The sequence below is a fragment of the Triturus cristatus genome, chromosome 9 (genome assembly GCF_964204655.1).
Source record: "Triturus cristatus chromosome 9, aTriCri1.1, whole genome shotgun sequence".
Taxonomy (NCBI): domain Eukaryota; kingdom Metazoa; phylum Chordata; class Amphibia; order Caudata; family Salamandridae; genus Triturus; species Triturus cristatus.
In genome coordinates this window covers 1,018,609,850-1,018,634,658 of record NC_140592.1, presented here as the reverse complement: position 1 = coordinate 1,018,634,658, position 24,809 = coordinate 1,018,609,850, and the positions used below count along the sequence as shown (strand labels likewise).

At 41.5% G+C, this 24,809-nt stretch overlaps 1 protein-coding gene across 2 annotated transcripts in view; it reads right to left on the bottom strand.

The window, feature by feature from the left end:
- TGFB3 (transforming growth factor beta 3) overlaps positions 1-24,809 on the bottom strand; it is a 160,357-nt gene that overhangs the window by 49,278 nt on the left and 86,270 nt on the right. For both annotated transcript variants that reach the window (XM_085626695.1, XM_085626694.1), the window contains exon 3: positions 14,054-14,183. In XM_085626695.1, coding sequence (XP_085482821.1) covers positions 14,054-14,183 — 130 coding nt within the window. The remainder of the gene's footprint in view (positions 1-14,053; positions 14,184-24,809) is intronic.

The window sequence follows — 24,809 nt, the reverse complement described above, 5'->3', positions numbered from 1 at the left end:
GCATTTATTGCCAAACCTCTCATTTCAGAGTGTATTTTTGGTATATGGTGTATAAATGATAGAATGTGCTGCTATGTATCATATATTGCCTTGTATGACAGGTGTCGTAGGTGCCTGTTGTACAAGGATTTATTTTATGAGTTGTTGAGGAACTGCATTTTTAGGTACGTTACCCTTTTTCAATATTATTGAAAGAGCATTTTTGGACCTGGTTTCTCAGTTCTAGTTAGTTCTTAGGTATGCCGAATATATATATAACTGTATTATATGTGTTACACATATTTGTAAAAAAAAAAAAAAAAAAAAACTGGAGAAAGAAAACTATTTTAATCAAAGATGAGGTTGATTCCCTTTTTCTAGCTTTTCTTGGCGTTTATGCTAATTCAGAGCTCGAAATTGTGTTAGTCTGTCAGACTATGACACTGAAGACTGTACGGAGGCAAGCTCTATATGTTCTTGCGTACTGGTAGTAGTTATTGACCAGTGAACTCCTGTGAATTGCGAGTCAATTGGAGTGTCTGATGACACATTTACGTTAATATATATTTATGTCTATATATGAATCGTTGTGGCAAGATGTTATATAGAATGAATATCATTCTTCATTTTGTCCAGACTAAACGATTTATACCAAGGAAGTGTAGTTCATTTTTTCCTTGAAGGAAATGAGTTCTGAAAGTCCTGTTTTGAGATTTTATCAGAGCAGTACTTTTTCTGATTCTTTATTGTCATGAACATTGCAGAATATATTACTTTCATCATGCATTGACTCTTTTTGATCAACGAGTTTTCTTACCCCTTTAGGGGACAGGGGTCAATGTTTGTCACCCTTTTTCCTTCCAGGGCAGATTCCTTTGGTCCTGTAAGGTTGTTTTTTGTTTATATGTTCTGTGACAGAGATCATGGATTCTATTAAGAGTTTCGGTCTTGTTCTGCCATTCCAACATACATTTGGTCGGTTGTTAGTTTTGACTGGCTAGTTCTCTATGAAACTTTTGTTGGATTAGTTCGCAGACCTTCCTCCAGTGGGGTATGGCTATGGTATGTAATTCAAGGTTAGGGAATCTGCGGCTAGATGTCTATCAGATGTAAAAGTTACTTGCCTTCAGTAACGCTATATCTGGTAGAGACACAGTCTAGCTGGAGATTACATACCGCCCTGCCCATCCACTCCGCTCTGCGAATTACCATTGGGGAAAGGGTTACACCCTTTCAGTACTGAGTTTATATATCAGTGATCACTATCTTAATCTGTGTTGGGACTAAACAAATAATTTGACCTGGCCACTTAGCTTTTGTTTAGATGTTGCAATAACATTCATTTTCAAATGTGTGTGGTTGGTAGAGTGGGGGTGTGTTTTCTTTTTGACTCTGGATGACACACCAGCGAGTAGTATTAATTTCTTTGTTCTTTCTATGAAAGACTTCTTGGTATCTTTATGCCTTTATATTGGTACTGTCAATATATCACGTAATGGTGTGATTTATCACACAACCAAGTGTTGTTGTTGTAGGTTCTGTATGGCTATTGCCATGCCATTTATTTCCAGCAGAATAGTTTATAGAGTGCATAGTTTTCCCCCTCAAATGGGGCTTATTCTCCAGGGCGTAAAGTTTCATGTAGCCCTGTGTTCGTTGATTTTTTGGGGGGGTTTCTTTAAAATCCATGTCTGGTACTGATATATACCATTTGATGTTTCTTCTTAATTATTGTTTCAAAGATTTTTTATCTTTTTTGGTACACTAGTTCCACAACCAGTTTCTGTGGTGGCTCCGTGTTCGAGCGCGGAAGGTTTCACAGAAGAATCTGACGTCCGCGTGCCCAAGGGGACTTATGTGGCTCCACTGACATCATGTCCGGAGATGACGTCACCGCGGAGCCGTACGATGCAGTTCCCTGGCACGTAGAGGTACTGCTGTAAAATGTCCGGATCCAGACTAACGCCTGGGGAGAATTCAAAGTTAAGGAATCTGCGGCTAGACTGTGTCTCTACCAGATATAGCGTTTCTGAAGGTAAGTAACTTTTCCCCTAAGGACAGAGATTAGAGTAGGGTCGAGAGTTGTGTTTCAGAAATGTCTACTCCACAATTATTGATGGCCTGATTCTACCTTGTCTAACACAAAGTTTGGGCTAGCCAACATCAGCTTGGCTTTCTTGGCATTTTATCTACCACAAGTCTGATTCCATGAGGCCACATATTGATTATCAACTGTTCCAGAATTCCCTTAATAATTACACTTAAATGAAATAACCGATTTTCATCAGTCTAATGAAGGAACCCTACAGATCTTTCAGACAACAACTGAAGCAGGAACTCTGCATAGGCATTATAAAAGGCAATGAAGCAAGTCATTGGAATCAGTGGGGCTTCCACTGCATTCATACAGACCCTAGTGACTTGACCCTATGTACGCTGAACCAACTAAGTCTCAGTGGTCATTCCTGATAATAATCTTGATCTCTCTAGCAGGATGGCATGATCAATAGTGCTGAATGAATGACAAGTTGAGCACCACTATCCCGGGTAAATGGTTGCCAATTTTACTGCATTTGTGTTACAAAACGGGCCTTAGCAATTGGGCGACAACTAGCTGGCCGACATGTCAACAGAAGACTACTTCTGTAGTAGTTGATTCCATGAGTGCTTCAAGGCATCTGCCTTAATGCTTTGTTTCAATGTGTCATAATTGGAACATTGAATGGTGTGACCCAGCCTGCATTTTCAATGTGGGCTTTAGAGGAAAGCCTGTCATCTTTTCAGCTCACTGGTCTAAAGTAAGAACAATATATTCAAGATCACTTCATGACGACATCATATTGAAGTTTAGAGGGTTTGCGTGTTTCCCATCAGAAGTATAGCCAACTGTCCTGGACTGAATTTGTGAGATTGTTGGTCTGGTTTTAGCATTTTTATCATCCTTAAATTACTACATTTTTATTATACATGGCTTTAACTAAGACTATGATGTCATTTTTGGTCTTATTAGCCTCTAAGCTTACTTCAACATGCACAGTAATTTATTGGTAATAAACTCCCTATATTTATCCATGAATTGTAATAAACGTTTTTTTTTGTTTCATTATTTCTCACATGTACTGATTACCATCTAATGAGTTATAAGTGTCACCTTTGTCCCTTAACAATTTTTTGCAAGCTGTTTTGTTTGAGCGAATGAAGCTCTGACATAAACCAAGTCTGCAATAGAGAATCTGCTTTTTTGTCATCCTTTTTAAGGGACCAGTTGATTTCAGTTGAGTCTCCAGGCGGCAGTGGCAACATACTTGTGCCAGGCTGAACATGGAAGTCCCTGGCTACTGGCATCTGACCTCCTTCCTCCTCTGTTACCTAACCACTGAAGGTCAAAACGCGTGACCGCATGCTTATCTCAGCTGGCTTCTGACACACTGCCACCAGGGTGGGCGTTGCAGGTGCTAAGGAGTCAGGAGACTGGGCGACCTACCATACATCCAGTGTACAACACTCAGAGGTGGCCACCACGCCTGGCCCCAGATTCCCTGCTGTGAGTCTGCAGCCTTGTGGCCAGGAGCAAAGAAGGCAAGGACCCTACTGTTTCACAAATGAGAGGGGAAACTGTATTTTAAGTACTTCAAATTTGAGTGAGTAGTAAGGTTCTGATCCGTTCCCCCAGGTCTGTGTATACAGGGACATTGAGCTACTGCCTGTGATGCGCTTGTGTAGTGAATTGCATTGCATTATATCCCACACCTTATATACCTAATATACCTAGGTAAAGGCTAGCAAGAAAGAAACATGGGTCACCAAACCAAGGTGATATAAAATCATATGAATCAAGTGAACAATATCTTCCATAAGACACTGAAACACTCTAAGGGCTGTTCACACCATTCTAAACAATTTGAAATACAGAAATACAGAATCAGCCACAAAGCCTGTGCTACCTGCCAATAAAAAGGGCTCCGGAAATTGAAGCTTCAAACAGCAAAAAAAAGAGTAAAGAAAGAATACCAGACAAGAGTCCTCCCAGAGAGGTCATCAGTGGTTGCATCTCTTCATGAAAAATGAGACTGCTGTTGGAGATGACAATTAGAACATAGAAAATAGCTTTAGACTGTGTATTGGTAGCAGTCCTATAATGACCTTTATGATATTAGTTTAATGGCCACTTATTATGACTAAGTACCCCAAGCAGATCATGAATGTACTTTGATGTCACAGAGCAGGGGTAGGTCTTGGGCTACAGTGGTGACTGCTGAGGAGAACCTTGGCTGCAGTGGCGATGATACTGTTCATAATTTTTTTGACTCCAATATGTTTGCCATCAGGCACCTTGACATCTCAAAAACATCTAAGAAACTTTACAATAAAAAGCATTGGCAAAACCAACAGGTCTGGCCTTGGAAAGTGTGCAACATTTATTTTTTGATTATGTATTTATTTTTTGTAAAAATAGATTAAATACGCAAAAGCAGCTGCCAAACATTAAAAAAATATAGAAATAAAGGAGTGGGCCGTCAGTCCAGGTGCACCAGCCTTGCCAGTGAGGTGCAATACTTTTTAGGCAGGCGGGCACTAGTGATCAGGCAAAACAGTGTCAGTCACATTGCAAGATGACCAATCGATGAAGAGGACCGACCCACTGCCCTATGCTGTAGCTTAGCGGGCGAAACCAAAATATGAATGGTGCTTGAACGGACCAGTTGAAGAAGAGGAAGGCTGCCTGAAAGCTACTTATGCAAGTTAAAATGTATGGAGATTGTAAAATTTGTTTTGGAAAACATGAGGCTGGCAAGAGAGCTAAAGCTGCTTCTAGACCAGACATAAAAATGTATACTGCCGGACCGCTTCTCCCTCGAAACCTTAGAGCGGCGCGTGTTAGGGCAAGGCCGCCCCTACTTCTGTGAGTGCCAGCCCTCCTGCCAGGCACCACCAATGCTCTCACCAAGCATCAAAGGCGCTGGGTGCTCAGACTAGCGGGGTTTGGACAGAGTCCTTGGACTTTTTACCGCTTTAAATTGAGATCTGTCTCAGAGATAAACTGTAATGATAAAAGCAAACACACAGACAGAGCACTGTGCACTTACTGTATAATTATGGAAACAAAGAGTGTAACGTGTAATCACGCGAGTTTCTCAATTATGGTACAGAAACAACACCTGCACTGTTGTACTGATTCTTTTTTAACGACGTCAAAGCTTCATGAGACGGAATAAAAACTGATGAAGGGTTAGCACTTCTCAATGCCAGCGGGTCGTGTATGACGCATGCATTAATGTTATTGTAGAACTGATTACTTCAATAATTTGCTCCTTTAAACTTTGCAGTGTCGACTTTCCAGCCACTTCGAATGGAAGGCTCCAGCAGTAATCCTGCTTTTGCAGTGGTTTGCAGTTACTGTTTAGGGAGGTTTCCTAACATCTGGACCTATTTTTATGTTCTCTTTGCGTGGAGAGAAGAGATTTCTGAACATGCTTAAAATTTCAGCCATTTCAAACATTTGATGAAGTGACAGGAGTTCGTTTTCGATGCCCACCGAAGAAACTGTTTTACTTTAGCAAAAAATGGCAGCGATCCACATTTTTCTTTTTTTAGGAACGCCTTATTTTCATAAATATTAAAAATATGTTCATCATTAGCGGACTTGATGACTAAGAGACTTATTTACTCTGTCAAAACATGGCCGATGCCCTTTCCGCCATATTAAAAGTGCATTCTAGTCTATGGTGCGTGTAATAAGGCGGATGGGACATCCTTCACGTTTGTGACAGAGTACCCTCCTGCCAAACTCTACGTCAGGACTTAAGGCTCCAGCCTGGTTAGCTTGACTTCATGTGCATCCCATTTTCAGATAACCAGGTCCCCAGACAATCTTAAACATTTGCAGCTGTGACAAGGGTGTCCGGCACACATAGTCATGGCACTGACTATATAAACATGGAATAACTTCCTGATTTTGTAGATGTGGATGCTGCTGGTAAGTTGTCGCTCCAAATACATTGCGCGCCGTGATACAATACCAGGCACACGTATTGCCTAGGAGCTGAGATTTGAGCTATGTGAGCAATATCAACGATGGTTCAACAACGTAGAATATGAAGGTTGGACGGCATGGCGGCCTTACTTTTTAAGGATTGGGAGGTAGCTTTTTGTTAAAGGGAGTATGTAAGATGGGTTTCGTTAGTGAGTAGTATTAGAGTTGGCCTCCAAAAAATCTATTTTTCAGCCGTATTGGGTCTGATTAATTCGCTCCCTATACCGGATCCGTCAACTATACACCGTCTTGGGTGTTAGATTTTTCTGACTCTAGTATTTGATTAGAGTCGTTTTTTGACTCAATTATTGCTGCGGGTGACATGCTCCCTGAGCACATGTATGTGCAATAGTAGAATTATTTGAAACTGTGCTTATTTGTAAAATTGTTATGATTACGGTCAGTCAAAATCTGCATATTTGTATACTGTCCATTTAATGGCGATATATTGTTAATGATATAATTAGATTTGTACCTGTATTGATTTACCAGACATTTTGTCCTTTTAAATATACTTCCTTTTTTTCCAGCCAAACGGCGGCACAATTATATATTGGTGACTTATTCACCGGCCGTGTGGCACGATCTGGTAATACTTGCGAAACAGACGTAGCCCGTTGGAAAGTTCCTTTCCCTGTGGTATGATTATACCAGGTTCAGGCATTACTTATCCTTAGTAAGTGTCTTATAAATCAGCATTATTTGGTTTTACTCCCTTGATGTATGTTTAGGAGTTTGTAATTGTAGAATTCTCGAGTTGCAGTGAATATTCTTTGAACATTATCCGAACGCTGAATATAATAAAACGTTGGATTGCTCTCAGAAATAGGAGAATTTTTTGGTTTGTGTCACTTAGGTGTTGGCTTTCTAATTTTTCCTTTCACGTGGGATGTCTTAAATGGTTCTTCTTTCTTCCCCTTTTTCTAATCAAAGAAGCCTACTTTTAACATGTGACCCATATGTATATATATTTATATGGTTTTCTTTTATACAGAATTTTGGACGCTCTATTGATCTTTCCTGTCCTGATGATGACCGCATATTTATAAAACGGTCGAAACGCCGTCGACGCATATGTGGCCTGATAATTAATGAAGGACACATTATTTTGTTCTATGTTGTTCCTTTTGTGTAATGTATATCTTTTCGTCTGCCACTTGTTTGGTTTGTACAAATATATATTGTTTTTCTGTACCAGCACATTGTATTGAGCGCCAGTTTTTTTAGTGTGTATTAACTGTAATAAATTTGCATTTTCGATAATTATTATGTATATGGGTCCCCCTTGTTCTCTCTTTTTTCTTTTCTTTTTCCTTCTTTTCAATTTGGTTGTTTATTTATAATGTGTAACTGTTTGTGAGCCTTGTACTTTTTTAGTAAATTGGTTCTTGAACCACTGTTTGGATTATATATATAAATAGGCAGGTTGCTTTAAAAATAAACCACAGGATAAACTTTGTATAGCTATCCTCAGGAAAAACTATAAACTGGCGATACACACACGTAAATTGGAAATTAAACATTAGGCATGGAACGACTTACTGTCCACTGATTTAATCAGGAATAGTGCTAAGTTTTGGAATGTTGTAAATAAACCATTTTTTTCAGATAATAACAGTAGCCCACTGGAATGTAATATTCCAGAAGAGGAGTGGTTTAACCATTTCAAACATATATATGGTGATCCGGGGGACCATGGACCCTCAGATACGTCATATGTAGTGGAGGATTATATTTTGGCGTTTACGGATAAAGAAGTAGCGGTGGCCATCGATCAAATGTCAAGTAATAAAGCTCCGGGACCGGATGGTGTCCCGGCTGATCTTTTTAAAACCAACATAATATTGTGGTCCAAATTATTAGCCAACGTTTTTAATATGGCCTGTAAATTTGGCCTGACTCAATCATGGCCCCAGTCAGTTATAGTCCCAGTTTAAAAAAAGGGGAATAGGGGAGACCCACGATACTATAGGCCAATCTGACTGATAGATTCTGCAGTGAAGGTCTTAGGAAAAGTGGTCCTAGGTAAACTCACTGAATGGCTAAATGACACTAATATTCTCTCAAATTTACAGTATGGGTTTAGGAAAGGGAGAGGAACCACGGACCAGTGTTTAAATTTGCCTTTACTGGCCGGGAAGTATACGATCGCGAAGAAAGGGATGCTTCATTTGGCATTAAGGATCTCTCCTCGGCCTTTGACCGAGTAAATAGATCCAAATTATGGTAACTGTTATTAAAATAAGGTCTGGACAAGAATATTGTTAACTTTCTGGCTGATTTACATCGGGACCTAACAGCCACTGTGAGATTTGATCAGAAGGGCAACCTTACACAAGGCATCTATATTATAAAAGGAGTCAGACAGGGATGCATCTTAGCCCCACTTTTATTCACTTTATATATCAATAATCTTGAATCAGTTTTAGTGGGAGCTAGTAGGGACATCCCACTTGTGGGTGGGGGGGTGGGGAGGAATTCTGGCTCTCCTATATGCGGATGATGGTGCCCTATTAGCTAGAACAGCAATTGGCCTGCAGCATCTTTTAACTACCTTCGCCGATTTTATGAATTCTTTGGACCTAGATGTGAATTTTTCTAAATCTCATACAAGGATTATGTCTAAAGCCCAGAAAACTTAAAATGCACCATTGTGAAGGAAATGTAATATCACCGGTGACATCATTCACATACCTAGGTGTTTTATTTGATAAAAGGGGTACGTGGGTACCGCAAATGAAAGCAAAAAGAAATGTAATGGCCAGATCTACCCTGGCAGTCCTTGACTTTGCACATTGACTAGGGGAAAAACCAATGCATGCAATGTTAAATATATATAGGGCCAAATGCATTGCCATATCAAACTATGGCTCTGACAGGGATATCCAAATAGGGGAAAATAAATTCCTAAGAAATTTGCTATCTGTGCCACAATCAACATCTTACTATATAATCCACCAAGAAACCGGTATAGGTTATGTGTCTGATCTAATTGGAATGACACCTTACTTAAATGGATAGGAATTTGGAGAAACCCGGAGCTAAGAATGAATCGCAAAATTATTCACGATTGTCTAGCACTTGATCAAGCTAGTAGCATCACTTGGTTGAGCTACGTGAAAAGGCTTGCAAATCATTTAGGAAGGCCAGAGTTATTTAACTCCCCAGAGAAACTTTTAAAGGCAGATATGCTCTGGGCTAAAAATACTTACCTACAGTTGATACAGACGGAAAGAGAGGCCAGGGAACTGATATAGCCATTGGTACGGCACATCAATTGTTATCAACACCGTGCGCAATTGAACCCTATTTAAACATAGAAACCAATCAGCATCATCGTTTCCTTTTAGTGAGATTTAGATTTATCAATTGCATCTACTTCTCGCTGAACCAAAGGCTTGGAAAAAGATTGAGGACCTGGGTGCTTGCACATGTGATAATTTTTCTACCCAGGACTCATTGCACTTTGTTTTATTCTGCGAGCATTTTTTGCACATTTGGAAACGGTTCATTTTACCTATTTTAAGGGGCAAAGGATTTTTACAGGCTAGACCTGCTTTGATATATCTACAAATGTTGGCTAATGTCTGGGAAATATTTTAGTGTAGCCAGCTTTTTGACTGCAGCGGTTAGAATAAAGAAAAAGAGAAGGATAGTTATGAATTAGAACACTTTGAATCATTTTTAAACAGTTTTAATCAATTATAATATGATTTTTTTTTGTACATTGATGAGTAAGATGTATGTTTACTGTATCTTGTTGGTGCTTGTGCTAATCTAGTGTTTTAATTGATTTTATGTAGTATGCTTTTATGGTTTCAATTAACCGAATAAAGTGATTTTGACTGACTGATATAGATAGGCGCAATATAGGCTTGTTTTATGCACATTGATGAAAGTATGTCAGAGGGGTCTTGCCCTCTTACACTGCAGACCAGAGCCCTTCCTATTTTCGTTAGCAAGGTAAACAGGAACTGTAAGAAAATTGGAAACTGATATTAATTAACCCATGTCACATATTGATATTTTTTGATTTACCCACAAATAACAAAAACAGAATAGGGTTCTCTGCAAGGCAACCTCTTAGAGCTTGTATCAATTTCGAGACTTGCTGGATAGTCATCAAGGCAGTCAACAGCAGCTCCCCACCCTTACTGGCATCTAAGACCAGTACCTCCGAGAGATGTGTAAAACTCGCAGCACTGTCAAAGTACAGAGCAGACAAGACAGAAAGGGAAATCCAGATCTTCTGCTATGGTCTAGAATTCCACTGCCTCTGAAATCGGTCACGCATACTCACTCCTTCTCCATTTTAAGATGGAATTGAAGTCTGTACTCTTCAAATAGCACATCATCGCTATATCATTATTTGGCAGCTACAGCGTAAGCAGAAGATACACAGAAGATGAACCACCCTTCCCCTGCCTCATGCTGCCCTACCACCTGGACACTCGCCCAGCCCCCTTTCCCTGCCACTGTATCTCTTTATACTTGCTCACCCTGAACACCCTACGAAAGTCCATCATCTACCCTCCCTTCTTGGGTTCTGCCGCCTAACCATACTCCTTCCAGCCCAAATGTATTCCCCCACTGCTGCCTAGTGGCTAGGTTCTACTACATACATCCCTTTAGTAGCATACAGGCAAACATTCTATGCAGTGAGATAGTTGGAACAGACAAATGGAGGAACTGGTTGGCAAATGTGCACAATACGTATGCAAGGGAGGTTACAAAGCAGCTAAACTATCGACAGGGCCTCTGGGAGCCATAAACCCCTATCCTGGCTTTCTCGCTTAACCACATTCTGTCATCTTGGGCAAGTCACGTTACCCTCGCTGTGCTTCAGTTCACATGTCTGCCAAAAATATGAAGCTAGAAATGAGATAATTGTTGCCAGATAAATCACTTGATCGGTATTCAAAAATTACTCATATGTGAATTATTACAGCTGTTTGGTGCTCTGACATGGAGAGCTGTTTGGGACTATCCGGGGATCTCTTTCGATGCCGTATTCCTTCAAATTTAAGGCACATCCACAATTGTGGTACTATGATTGAATTTGTCCATGAGATTTTACCTTGGTTTCTGTTTACAGTACCATCCTGTTCATTAAGTATTGTAGGATGTATTGCTAGAATGCTTGCTTCGGATTGTTATTGCAAGGGACGTTTATTGATCTTCTGTAAGGAGGGCCACGTTTTTCAGATTTTAAAATCACTAATTAGCATATTGATGCCCCCTCCAGTAAATAAAGACCTTTAATCCGATGATGACATTGTAGGAAATCACATGACAGGGCACCCAGATGAGCTGAAATGACCTAAATGGCATCAAAAGATATAACTAACATGACACAAATGAGTGGCCGTTGAGCATTGTAGCCAGACTTATCCTTGATAACATCTCTTCATTAACACCACACCAGCATAGTGTTGTCAGTAACTGCAGGTCATACATCTCCAAAGTCTGCATATATTTCAGAGAGTTGTTGGTAATTCTCTTCCTGCTCAGGGACTTGGCTTTGTCTGCTTGGATGGTTCAATCCACAGCTCCCCAAAAGAAGTAGGATAAATCGGATACATCTACTGGCTGTAGTGATGCTGAAACAAATAACAGCCTGCTGACTATATCAGTAGCACTGACGAGTCTGGTAAGTCTATTCAGACATTATTTGGAAGAAATCTTCAGCTCTATATTTACCAACCTCAACATCATTCTGTGCTCCTTCTTTCCTTCTTCATATTTACCTTTACCTTCTGAGCTCATTCCTTAACCTTCTTTCTCTATGTCCCTCGCTCTATTTCCTTCTTTCTCTCTTATTTAATTTTTTCTCCTTCTCTCGCTCTCGTTTCTGACATTTAGATCTTTCTTCTTTCGCACTTAGCCGCTATGGTAGACTGTTGCATCAGTTGCAGAGATTTGCATATGGCTTAAAGATCAGAAGTTCATTTAGTCCTTTTGCGGCCCATAAAATGAGCACCATTGAGATGGGCAGTAATTAGCAGCAGTTATGAATGCCTAAACACCACATAGCATACTTTCACTATGTAAGTGTGATGATTATTATCTAACCTTCCAATACACTTCCATTATTTCATACATACTTGCACTATTTAAGTGTGGCGATTATTAACTTTCCTTCCATCCTTCCAAAATACTTCCATTATTTCATCATTGATTCTCTTGTCCCTTCAGTCTTTCCTTCTAATAATGATCCATAACTATTACCATCCTTCCATATTTCCTTTCAATGCTGTTTCTTTACATCTTTACATTATTCAATCTTTCTTTCCCTTGTTCTACCCTTCATTACACTCTTTCTGCAACATTTCCCCACGTTGATCCATCCTCCGCAATATTTCACTTTCCATCCTTCTATTCTTGGATAAAGACTCCATTTGCTTCCATCATTTTTTAATTTTGACATTCTTTTTCTATCTTTCGATCATTCCATCTTTCCTCCCATTATTCTATCTTTCCTTCTATTATTTAATCTTTGATGTCATCTCCTTCTTTCCCTCCTTTCCGAGAAGGAAAGAAAAAAAGTGGAGGTTTTTGAAATCTCTAGTTGTCCTTCAGGCCCTTCGAGGAAAGAGATTTAGAGCTCAAGTCGAAAAATAACTGCTTCGAAAATAAGAATAAAGACGCAAACAGGCCCAAAATTATCTTCCAAACCTTAAAATTCGTTGCCAACCCAATCAAACATTCTAAGATTCCAAGTAAAAGCGTTAAAAATAACAAAATTCTTTGCAATGAAAATTCTGAAAATACATGATGAGTTAGATAAAAGATAACTCTTCCACCTATACCTGAAAGGTCTGTGAACTAAACCATCTTTCCAACCTCTGAAGGCTCACAATACCCATAACCAGGAATAACATCCTAAATGAAAACAAGCACAGTGCAGAATACGCAACTCATCACATCGTAGATGAAAGCCTCAGAATTTCAGATAAAGGAGAAATCTGGCTGTTAGTGATGGTAAAGCAGCAGCTTTCCACTCTATAAACCATGAAACCGTTGCATAACACATTCTCAACCAGAATGAGCATATAGTCAACAGTACTCTATCTGTTCAATTCGTTCCTTACAGCCAGATTGGAATTAGAAAACTTGACCCTGTAAAGTCAACACATCATTTCTTATACTGTGGGCTTCCACAAGGATCATTCATCTCTGCCCGAATAATGCACAAATCTGTTTATTGAGGTCTTCCTAGATACCTGTAGGAAAAACTAAACATCTCCGAGGGTCAAGAAAAAACAAGACGGAAATAAATACAAACTCTGGACATTCCTACACCCAAGAATAGCAAAACTGCCAAGCAGGACTTCTCATATCTGGCACCCAAACTCCACCATGATGGTAGCGAGAAGAAAGTTTACGCAAATGACTCTGACCAGTCTAGCCACCATGTGTACCTGTTGGCATAACTTTGGGACTGTTTGTTCTGTCTAGCACACAGATCAATCAATCAGATCAGATCAATCAGCGGGCTCTCCCATTTCTTAAACTATTGTTCTAGATAGAGTATTGATCTTGATTTGTGAAGTTGTTTTCCACCCCCTGCAAATGTTCTGCCACTAGATGTATTTGACATCACTGGACCCAATGACAAACAGCTGCGAAGTGGGAGTGCCTTCCTGCTCCTGAATGTACTCGGTTGTCATGCTTCCTGTGCGTATTAGCACAGCCTAGTTGTGAAGGTGCTTTGGCATAGTTGCAATGACAACTGTATCGTTTTTAGCTCCAGTGTGTTGGGTCTACATTAATGACCACTTGCCCTGAACTGACATTCTTGACAAGAGTGCTCCACGCCCCGCCCCTTAAGTGATGAGTCTGTGTTCATGGTCACATGTGCTGAGGTCTAAAAATGATCTGCCTAGTGGGACCACTGACTTGCCAGACATTCCCATAGTGGATGCATGTGTGGCTGTGCATCTAGAACCGGAGCAAACTATCATACAGAGCAATTTCGTCACCTTCCTGCCTGTCAGAGTGATGCTATGGGAGGAGAAGAGTTATGTGAACACACTGTACCTCTGCGGGTCAGCCACTCCCGAACATTCTCTGTCACATCAAATGACAGCCACTCCACTACGCCCTTGGTCAGCACACTTCTCCCGCTGATGAAGCGTTGTTTGGCAATGTGCTCATCTGGGCGCAGGATCTGCGGAAGGATAAGAAGCACACATTTATCCATTGTGAGCCCTCGGTGGACTTCAGTTCTCAAAAAACTCACGTACAAATTTGAAGTCAGAAGAACTTAGAACCATATGTGTGATCATGTCCTCAAACCTTGTCTTAGGTATTGGCAATATAGCATCAGCTGACAGAGGAGAACACATTGCATAACAAAACGTAGCAACATTGCACCTCGATTCATGATGTTCCAGACTATGTCTGAGTCATCATCATCATCAAAATATCTTTATTCGGATATTGAAACATCCAAGAAAAGAACAATACATTTACACATTTCACAATACAATAATATGAGCAAATGGTCTTAAAATATTTAAAATAAGTCATTTCTACAGGGTTTGTCCGGGGCCTTATGTCTGAGTCAATTGTGGAGGGGAGTGTCAGCCCAGTTCTATTCCTACTGTGCCCATGCATGTTGGGGCATGTTAGCCTCTCTTTCTGGAGGTCTCTTTGATTTCCTATGGATTTTCCTGAGAAACCGCCTACTATAACTGTGAAGAGGCTATTCTTTTCCTAGTAGCAGATAGTGTAATTAACAATTATCATAACTCACTGTTGCTGGTTTCGATGAGTTTCTAAGTATTGATTAAGAGTCAACATCTATATGAATAACATTTTAGGTCTGTTTCTGCTGAAATGCCAGTTTTGATTTACAAGGAACATCCAAGTACTTTAAATCTAAGAAGGTTAATTTTCAGTTTGTAAATGGGGCAGGGGAAAATTCTTGTGTTTTATCTACCACATATGGAATCACCTAGTGGCAGCGGCGGCCACAGAGTAGTACAAGTGGGGGACAGGGGAGAAAAAAATATAAAATACCACTTACCTAGCTGCTGGCCGCCACCTCTCCTCCATCCTCTTCTGTTCCTCCTGAACCGGAAGCAGGAAGCACACAGGCTTCCCTAAGCCAATTACAATGCTGCTTTCACCAGTATGACAGCAGCGTTGTGATAGGTGTGAGCACCATGGTTCGGCGCTCAGACAGAGAGTGGGAGCCTGTGCATGTTCTCCACCCAGGCTGTGCATTACCACCCAGTAGAGAGCATACTAAGTGTGCATGACTGGCCGGCCCAAGACGACCGGCCAAACCGTCATGTGCACTTAAGGGCCTCAACCACTCCTTCTCCTGCTGGCTGTGACGACAGCCCAGCCCCGCCCCGTAAAACTGCCTAGGACAAATAAAATGAGTTATTTTATTTTTCCTTTTACCAATGTTCAAAAGGGCAATGGGGCGGTGATCCTCCGCCTTAGCAGAGGAGAAGGCGGAGGAGGTGCCGTTGGAATCATCCTGCTCCAGAACTGGGAACAATGGGGGAGGAGGTTCTCAGCCTAACATGGAGAGTGAGGCTAGAAAAAAGGAGATTTTCTGATAAGCAGGTCTCTCTGACTGTCTGGTAGGAATAGGACATAACAATTTTGCAAAACAAGACGTATCATAACACTGAAGCATGACTGGCTCCCTTCCCATGTATGACTTGACAGCCTTTGCCTCTATGTCCAAAGGTGGGTGTGGCGCCAGTAGTCCTCTCAGGATTTGAGGACAATGGCTAAAAATTCGACAGAAGTGTTCGTTTGAAGTATTGCAGGTATATTAAAACACTGGCTTGGTGTTCTCTCCCTGATTTGCTCAATTGCATAAGTGTAGGCCTGCTTGGGAATTCCCATTTGGTTAAGCTCTAGGTGAATTTGTGGGCCCTATTGTGGCGTTTGTATGGGTGGTGGCTACTTGAGATTTACTTCTGCAAACAGTATGTCTGTAGTTCTGCTTCAGTGTATGTTGTTGGGATGGTGAGTGGTCACACAGAATGTGATGTAATTGAAGTGGGTGGTAATTTGAAAGTTTGTCAGATGTCTCAATGAGACAGTGGTACAAAGGAGTTGAAGGAGAGTATTCATCACGTCTACCTTTGTATATGTAGGCACACATAATGTGCCATGCCATCTCAGATTTGTGTTGATGGTCTTTGTAGCATTAAGTGATTGTCCTGGTGGATTGTCTCCCATCACATTACAGTAGCTAATGACGCTGTGTTCATTACACACCATTGTTTGCTACATATATTGTAATGTAGGTGACATGTAGGGTTGTTTAAAGAGTTGTGCAGAAGATGTTGCAAGTACGAAGCAGTAAGGCTGCAAGATTTGCCCTGCATGCCCTTGTATGTTGTGCGCACTGTGAATGGCTATAAGCCATACCCTTTGTCTGTTATATGAATGCAATGTCTGCAGGCTATACCCTGAATGCCACAGGCCCCTTTGTCGATGAGTCCCCAGATATGCAGTGTGCCTGTTCGTATCATACACACAGTGTAATCTGAGGCTGTGCCCTGTGAATGCAACATTATGCACAGCTACAAACTATGCTCTTCAATGCCCATGTCAACGTTGATACTAAGCAAGGCATACTCCGTGCATGTCTCACAGCGGGCTTACCTCCAGGTCTTGTCCTGTATTCCCTATTCTCTTGTAGGGCATAGTTCATGTCCGTAGGCAAGCTTCTTATAATGTGTGAGTGCAGGCTAGGCACTATGTGCCTAATGGCCTATATGGAACACCAATGATGACATTTGAGATGGCATGAACAGTGCATGAGGTGATGGTTGTGAATTTGAATGTCTCTTTGGCTTATGAGCTGTAACATTAGTGTCACTTTACCGAAGGTTTTTTCGGAAAATGTACAAGGTTTTTTGTAACCTAATTTAGTGTTAGATCCTAGTAGAAAATCATAATGACCTCCGAGGAGGAGGGGGTTTGGAATGATAGACATATATATATTATCTACTGGCGGTCGCGTAGATAGTTATAGTTAGGACCGTGTTTCCATAGGAAATCCGCAACATTCTATTTTGAATAACTTTGGCGCCGATTGACGAATCCTCGCGAAATTCTCAAAATAGGTGGGGCGCTCCGCTCCTTCCCTGAAAGTCTCGGGGGGATTCGTCAGGCGGGGGCTGAGAAAAAGGGGGGTCCCAAAACGCGTTTTCCCCATGCATTTTTCCATAGGACCTTTAGTCCGAGCTACAGCCCGAACGGCTGAACAGAATTACTTGAAACTTGGCAGAGAGGTAGCCCTCAGGTCAGGGATGTGCCTTTTGAAGGTCTCGTGTAAATCTGTTCAGTATTTCCTGAGAAAATAGCATTTAAATCAATATATATATCTATAGGCGCGCTCCGAGCGCGTACCGTAAGCTTACCGTACGCGCACGCCGCCGTGCGCGTGCGCGATTCTGATCGGTTGTTAGATCTTAGAAAACATTCGAATCGGTCGAAACCAGGAAGTGTCGGCCGCCATTTTGTCTCTCGCAGTCTGAGGGGGTGAAAAACAAAGGTGGATAACGTGTAAAGGGGGCAGGCTGGACAGTTCCTGACCCCCTAGCCTTGGTCAGGGGGTCCCAGAAGGACCCCCAAGGTCAAAAATGTATTTAACATTTTTTATGAAAAATCGCGGAGTGCGCGTAGCGTATGCGCACGGTAGAAACGCAAAAATTCCGCGAACTACGAAACGTGGGTGCTCGGTGCGCGAAGCGCACCGAGTGCCCACAGCGAGCGCACGGTGAAAAACCTTAAAATAAATAAATAAATAAATACATAACTTAGCATTTAAAAAACCGTACAAATTCACTGGAAAAAACCATAGGTTTCACACACGTTATAGTTAGGAATTAGCATTTAAAAAACCTTGCAAATTCACTTAGAAAACCATAGGTTTCACACATGTTATAGTTAGCTGGGCATTTCACTCGTGAAAAACCAATGAAATTCCCCCGTTATAGTTAGTGCAGGCAACTATAACTCACGTGACCGCAATCCTCTGCTGATGACGTCAGATATTACATCACTGATGACATATGTGTTTTTCTGAAAAAAAAATATTTGCAATATATGTATAGCTAAAAATTAATGGAAGAAGACGTGGGTAAATAAGTGTCTAAATACAGTGATGTAATATCTGACGTAATCCGCAGAGGATTGCGGTCGCGTGAGTTATAGTTGCCTGCACTAACTATAACGGGGGAATTTCATTGGTTTTTCACGAGGGAAATGTCTAGCTAACTATAACATGTGTGAAACCTATGGTTTTTTAAGTGAATATATATATATATATATATATATATATATATATATATATATATATATACATACACACACATACATATATATACATATATATACACACACGTAATTGAAGTTAAATAAAATCTTCCATTGAAACAGTTTTCTTTTCTCTCTCAAATGTATAGAAGCCTGAGGAAAGTATTGCAGCCAATAGAAAGGCATTCATCCGTGCCCTGCTTCGCTGCCCATGACACACCTACAATCTTTCTTGTTCAGATGATGTATTAGGGCATAAATTACAAAGAAAAATCCCCTTGCCAACCGATAAGGCGGAAATAAATCTAGGGTTTTCCCAAACACTGTCAAATACTTTTGAAATGGACCCGAGAGTGCTGCAGATAGTAGAGAGTCTGCCCAATTCTCGGACTAGACTTTCTCCCGAGGAGGACTATTTGATACAGAAAGTTGAAGCTGTATGATAGGCCGTGCCTGTGAGAGGATGGTAGAGCTAGGGAAGTCAGTCACATTCCAAGCTTGCTGACAAGTTACTGACTGTCCCAGCTCTTCTGTCCTGACTGAGGGATCATCATCTTGGGAAATCTTCAGATTTCCATACAAACTGCTATGGTGGCGCCCCTGCCTCATCCACTGGACAGACTTATCTTGGGCTGGCTGAAACTGAACAGTTAACAGAACCGCCTATTACGGTCTGGTATAGAGAGCTATCTGTTAGTAGCTTCAGGAGTACCTGCAGAGCACCCCGTGCTCACCATGTGTACTTTCAGAGGTCACATTAACCGCACGGTACCATGAAGAACAGGGGTATCAAACAGACATGGTGAGATCTATTGCCTGGATCGTTCGGGCGAACTGCCAGATAACATTAGCCCTGTAATGATAAAGTCTGACGCCCCTCTGCCACGTTGCAGTGGAAGTGACCCTCTTTCTAGGAACTCAGCAGAGATGATACACTCTGCATAGAAGCTTATGGAGCCTCAAGACCTTCCTCAGTAAAGCAAGATATCTATTTTTGAAATGCAGCAGATAAATAAGCCAGAACTAGTCATGAATATCCTTAAAACGTGAATAATGTTTGCAGTAAGGTCCAGGAACGTAGTAGTCCTAATGCAATAGTTGGGCACAGTTCAAGCGGTCTGCTCCTTGTTCTTAGAGTTTACAAGGCGCAGGGGAAGGTGAAAGTAGGGAATATAACAAACTGTCAACAGCATGAACAACTTACAAGATGCTGCATTATTGTTGCATATAATCTTTACATCACTGTGGGTGAACTTAGTGTGACACAGATGAAAGCTCCAGTGGCATCCATTGTTAGCCAGAGCTAGCATGCCAGATCCCTTTCCTGCACTAAAGTTCCTCTGCCTCTGACCGCTGTGTAACTTAAACTAGCTGTCCTGTTTTGTCCCACGTACTTTGGGGTATCTCTTGAAGGTCGGATCTTAGATGGGATTTGGTGATCTCCCACACGTGCAGTTGGCTCCCAGGAAAGAGGGCAGGGCCATTCGAGGTCAGCACTGCGGTCACGTTGGCCTTGGTGAGATATGTGGGTCATCTTTTCACAAAAGCTGAGATGTCAAGTGGTTGGAGCGTGCTGATCTCTCTAGTATCTTTAATTTTGCTCCCCCATTGCTTGAGAGAGGGGGGCCGCAATAGTTAGCCATTTTGTGGTTGAACATTTATTAGCCAAAGCCACCACCATGCAGAGTAATTATTTCCCTATATGATTAAGATCTACTAGTGCTCAGGAAATAAGTAACTTTATTTGATTAAAAATATAATCATAAAAGCAGGACATACATACCATACATATACAGAATAAGTAATAAAAATAACCAACGTGATATAAAAATGCGAGTTTTAAAACTAAGTAGCAGCAAAATATTTTTAAAAAGATTGATAATGTAACAAAAAAGTAGGTGTTACAGTCAGAGTCTGTGAAGAAGACCCAGAATTACAAAGATTCCCAGAGAGTGTGAACGTTTCATTTAAACAGCTGTCAAATTTCGATATCGATGAAGACTCATCGGGTTCGCATACCCTAGTATTGCAGGCACAGAGAACACAGGGGAGACCAGAGTAAGGCTTTGTGGGTCTACAGTTTTGTTTTAGTCACCTGTAGCCCTCTTTAAAATTACTACCGGGCCTGCAATTTGCTGGTTAAATTTACGATATACATAGTGAATAAAATTTTTAAAACTTATGTTTAAGGCTGTGTTTTTTGGGTTCAAAGCCGCAATGATTGCCTGCCTACAGGACCGAACTCCCAGTCTATTCCATTCTGGCCTCAATTTTAATCTGCACAGAGTCAAATGTGCGGGGCAGAGGTATACAACATGCTCCATAGATTCCACTGGGGCCCCGCAGCCCATGCACTGTTGGTTGTCTGACGTGTGACGCCAAATAGGTAAATGTTTCAGCAGGTGCCATTCCCCCATTCTAAGCGCCATAAATCACAATTTTAGATACAATGAGTATGTGCAGGGCAGATATGACGACGGTGAAGCCAACTGATAAGAATTAATTACTGCCCATGCATGCTTGCGTTTGGCAAGAAAAGCTTTGTCGGTGGTATGGGACAGCATACGAGTGCGCTTCTTGATGCTAGTTTTAAAGGCTGTTTGACTGGGATTTAGGTTCCAAAGGTCACCTGCTGAAAATTGCTGTACACATTCATTGAAGAACTTACTGTAGGTTTCACTTGGATTATTAAAGCTAATGTCCAACCACAACATTGACTCATGGGACCCAGCTTCAGCCTGCCTTAGCTTATGGCACAGATTTAAGTAGGCACCTAAACTGGAGATTTCATAGTTTAAAAGGCCCAGTTCTCATCTAATCTGTGCGGCGGAGGCAGATTTCGGCATGTGAAAAACACTTTTATAAATCTTGGTCACATGTTGATTTAATGTTGTGCTAATTTTTCCCCTGAAAATTTCAATACCGTATGACAGCGTGGGGCCAACTTTGGCTTTCATGACTTCCATCATTGGGGTTAGACTCGGACCCATCAGTTTTTTTGAAAGTTTTGAGAAATTCTGTCGGAGGGCTGTGGCTTTCATTGAAATGTCGCTACTAATGTTTGAGATCTGACTAGAAAGCAGGAAGGTTAATCCTGGAGCGGTTGTCTCTCTGTATATATTGTGCCGAAACATCCCTATAACTGGGCATGACAATAATATGTGACAGTACGAGTCCTCCCTGAAACAACCCCACTAGCATTTGCTCCCCCAGACTCCCCAGTGTTTGGTCTGTGTGGGGAACTCATTCGATTGGAATCCTCTCCATGAAGGTGAACTAGACGCTGTAAGGATCGTCTATAAGCGCTGGTCCTGGTTCTCCTCAGGGAATGAGTTGACCATTTGTTGCACCCACTTGGGTCCACTGTTTGATAGGACTTGTACTGCATCTGCCTGCAACGCAGCTTCATAGCACATGTACAGCAAAAGTTTCAAGGTGTTACCCTTTCGCATTTGTTCCATTAATCTTGTTATTGTGTTATTGCGTTTATAGCAAATTCGCTTCCCATCGAACCCTGCAGTGGTGGTCGTAGACCAAGCCCAATTTGGAAGTATTTACAGAAGATTTTTGTCTGGGATGACACATTTCTAGAGCAATTCATTGATTGTTAGCACAGCCCCATATTCCATAAACTATGAGGAGTATCTGTGGCCTGTCCTCTCTCATGCTTTATCTATACCCGGGGCAAACTGCCCGATGTTTTGTGTGGAGTTATTATGCTAACTTCCTTGTTAAGGGCTAGTTGGGCAGTCTGTAAAAGGTCCTCATGTTGCCATCCATTAGTGGGCATGGAGTTTGAGGTCCTGTAAATTTCGTTTTGTCTTTGCATCGTGGGAGAGGATGGCAGAATTTAAAGATAGGGGGCAGCATTTTTGGCCCACCCAAACCCATACTTTCATGGAGTGGTTCTGTATTAGCTTCTTTCTGTAAAGCGATTGTGCTACCACTTAGTATCTTTGGAGTTGAGGCAGATCTGGATGCAAAATGTCTATTTGTTCATTATAATGTTGCTTCATCTCACTTGCCAATACTTTGCAATTGTTCCTAATATTTCCAATTTTTTCACCAGAATAACTAATAAATTCTAAATTCTGAATCCTCGCTATGTTTCACACACACTGTCACTATTTGGTACTCTTTTTCTTCTGTCACAAAGATTTATTTGCGAAGGCTTGTTCAGTCTAGGCACTCTTCAGCCGTCTTGATGATCCATTTCCTGCTGTCAAACACTTAGTTGCTATACTCTACACATATTCTTTCTATCATTAATTCTTCTTTGAACCAGGGCATATTTCATCTCCTAATCTTACCTATGCCTTCCCAATCGGAATTCCACTCCATTTGCAAAATTGAGCGATTTACTGTTCATAGGTCAATAGTGCTCTCCGAAAGTCTACCTCCAACTTTGTACCCTCTACCTTTAGACTGACTTGAGGGGGTTTACCAGCGGCAGCTGGTGACTTTTGAAAGTGGTGAGGCATTTCACGCCCCATGCACGATTGCAACTTGCACCACAGACTGCATCAACCATAATGTTTTAAATAACTTACCTTACCGCCTGTGTTCAGCTTAAATAAACTGTGCCTAAGCTGTTCTGCTCCATAGCCCGCTCTCCCTGCGCCACGCTTGGTTGGCTTCACAATTCAAGAGTGGATGCCGCACTCAGACGTAGCCCGTCATCTAAACCAATCCCGATGCTGCTTTCATACTGTTTGCATAAGTGAACAGTACGACAGCAGCACAGAGTGGTTAGAGCGAGCAGGGACTACGCTCGCAGGGAGACCTGTAGGTTGCGTTTATGTTACCCGAGATCACTGACCCAGTGCTAGTTGCAAGAGTTGAAGTACGCATGTTTGGTTGGCCACGGTGGAAGAAACGACCAACCTGACGTGCACACTTCATCTCACAGGGACAAGCAGGTTGGCTGCCAATAATCATGCCTGGGGAGCAGCGCACTTCTCCACCCCGGGTAAAGTTACGGGCAAAACAAAACGGACAGAGTACAATACTTGACCCGTAAGTGACAGCTCGCTCACACATTGCGGGTCAACGCCCTTGGCGCTCCTTAGCAATGGCAATTTCCATATAGTAGTATACGGAAAACATTGTGTTTAAATGCATGGTTTGTTGCTGGTATGAGCCTCTGGGAGAGTGTCTTTGTCACACTGAGAGCTGCATGCCGTCTTTTTCATTTAAAATCCAAATCCTTCCACAATGGAGTTGCTTTGGTTTTCTCAATGATCAATAATCTTGTAACTCAAAGATGGCTGTCTGTCCGATCAGTGGACTAGGTCTCTACACCTGAGTCTCAGAGGAGAAGTCTTGTGTTTCTCCATAAAATGCAATCTGTCCGTTTCTCAGCACATTGAAAAACCTGTTCAAGTCAAGTTATGTGGATTTGTAGAGGGCACGGTCACCTGAGAGGGTATCCGGGCGCTGGGCGGGTGAGCAGGTTCGCGCCTGCATACAGGCTGTGACTGCCTGTGATGCAGGGTTTATTCAAAGTGCCAGGTCTTCAGCTTCTTGCGGAATTCAAGAAGGGAGGAAAAGGCCCTGATGTGTGGGAAAAAGGTCGTTCCAGGTCTTGGCAGCATTGTGGGAAAACGAACGTCCAACAGTTATGCTGCTATGGATGTGGGGGTGCGAGCGAGTGAGAAGTTATTACTTATAATCTTCATTTGTTAAAATAGCTCAAGCACATTCGGGAGGCCGATCTTCATGTGGTTGTGCATTTCTTGTTGCTACCTATATAATGGTAGGTATGTTCTTCTAGTTTGGCTTTCACCACATTTCTTACATCCTTTGAGCGGTATATTCAGGCCCACTTGAATTATGCAACAGGAGAAGGCCAAATTATGCGGCAGGTTTTAGTAGATTATGCGGCAAGAAAATGCAGCAGAATGCGGCACATTTTGTAATAGTATTGTTTCTTTGTTTCGTTATTTTTAAGATTAGTAACACTGTCTGAGCATTGATTGCACCGCATTAAAACCACTTTAACACACAAATATAGGAATAAGCAACAGAAAGTTGACCAGTCTTGTTTTGCAAACGGCCTTCCAGAGCGCAACACCTGTCACTGAGTTTTTAGCAACTTTTTAACCGTTTGAACTAGAATTGTTTTTTTAATCTGCAGATTATGTGTCAGATGATCGATAATGTGCCAAATGCGGCAAATCTATAATTATGCCACAGCATAATTCCAGTGGCCATGGGTATATTCCACTCTGGAGCTGGTTTGATTGACAGTGCAGTGTAAATAGATTAAATCTACTCCATGGCCAGGGTGGTTCGTTGGTTGCAGGTCTCATCTGAAACTGAATGTAAGGCCTTTTGCCTCAGATACAAGGCTTCTCACCTTAAGCCATCTCTTTACTTGAATGAGAAGTTAAAGCTTTTCGGAGGGGTCAATTTCCCCCCTCCGGTTTGCAATCCCATTGAGAAAATAAAATAATCTAAGAGGAGCAAGCAGAATTTGTCTTCTTTGGGCCAACCTGTG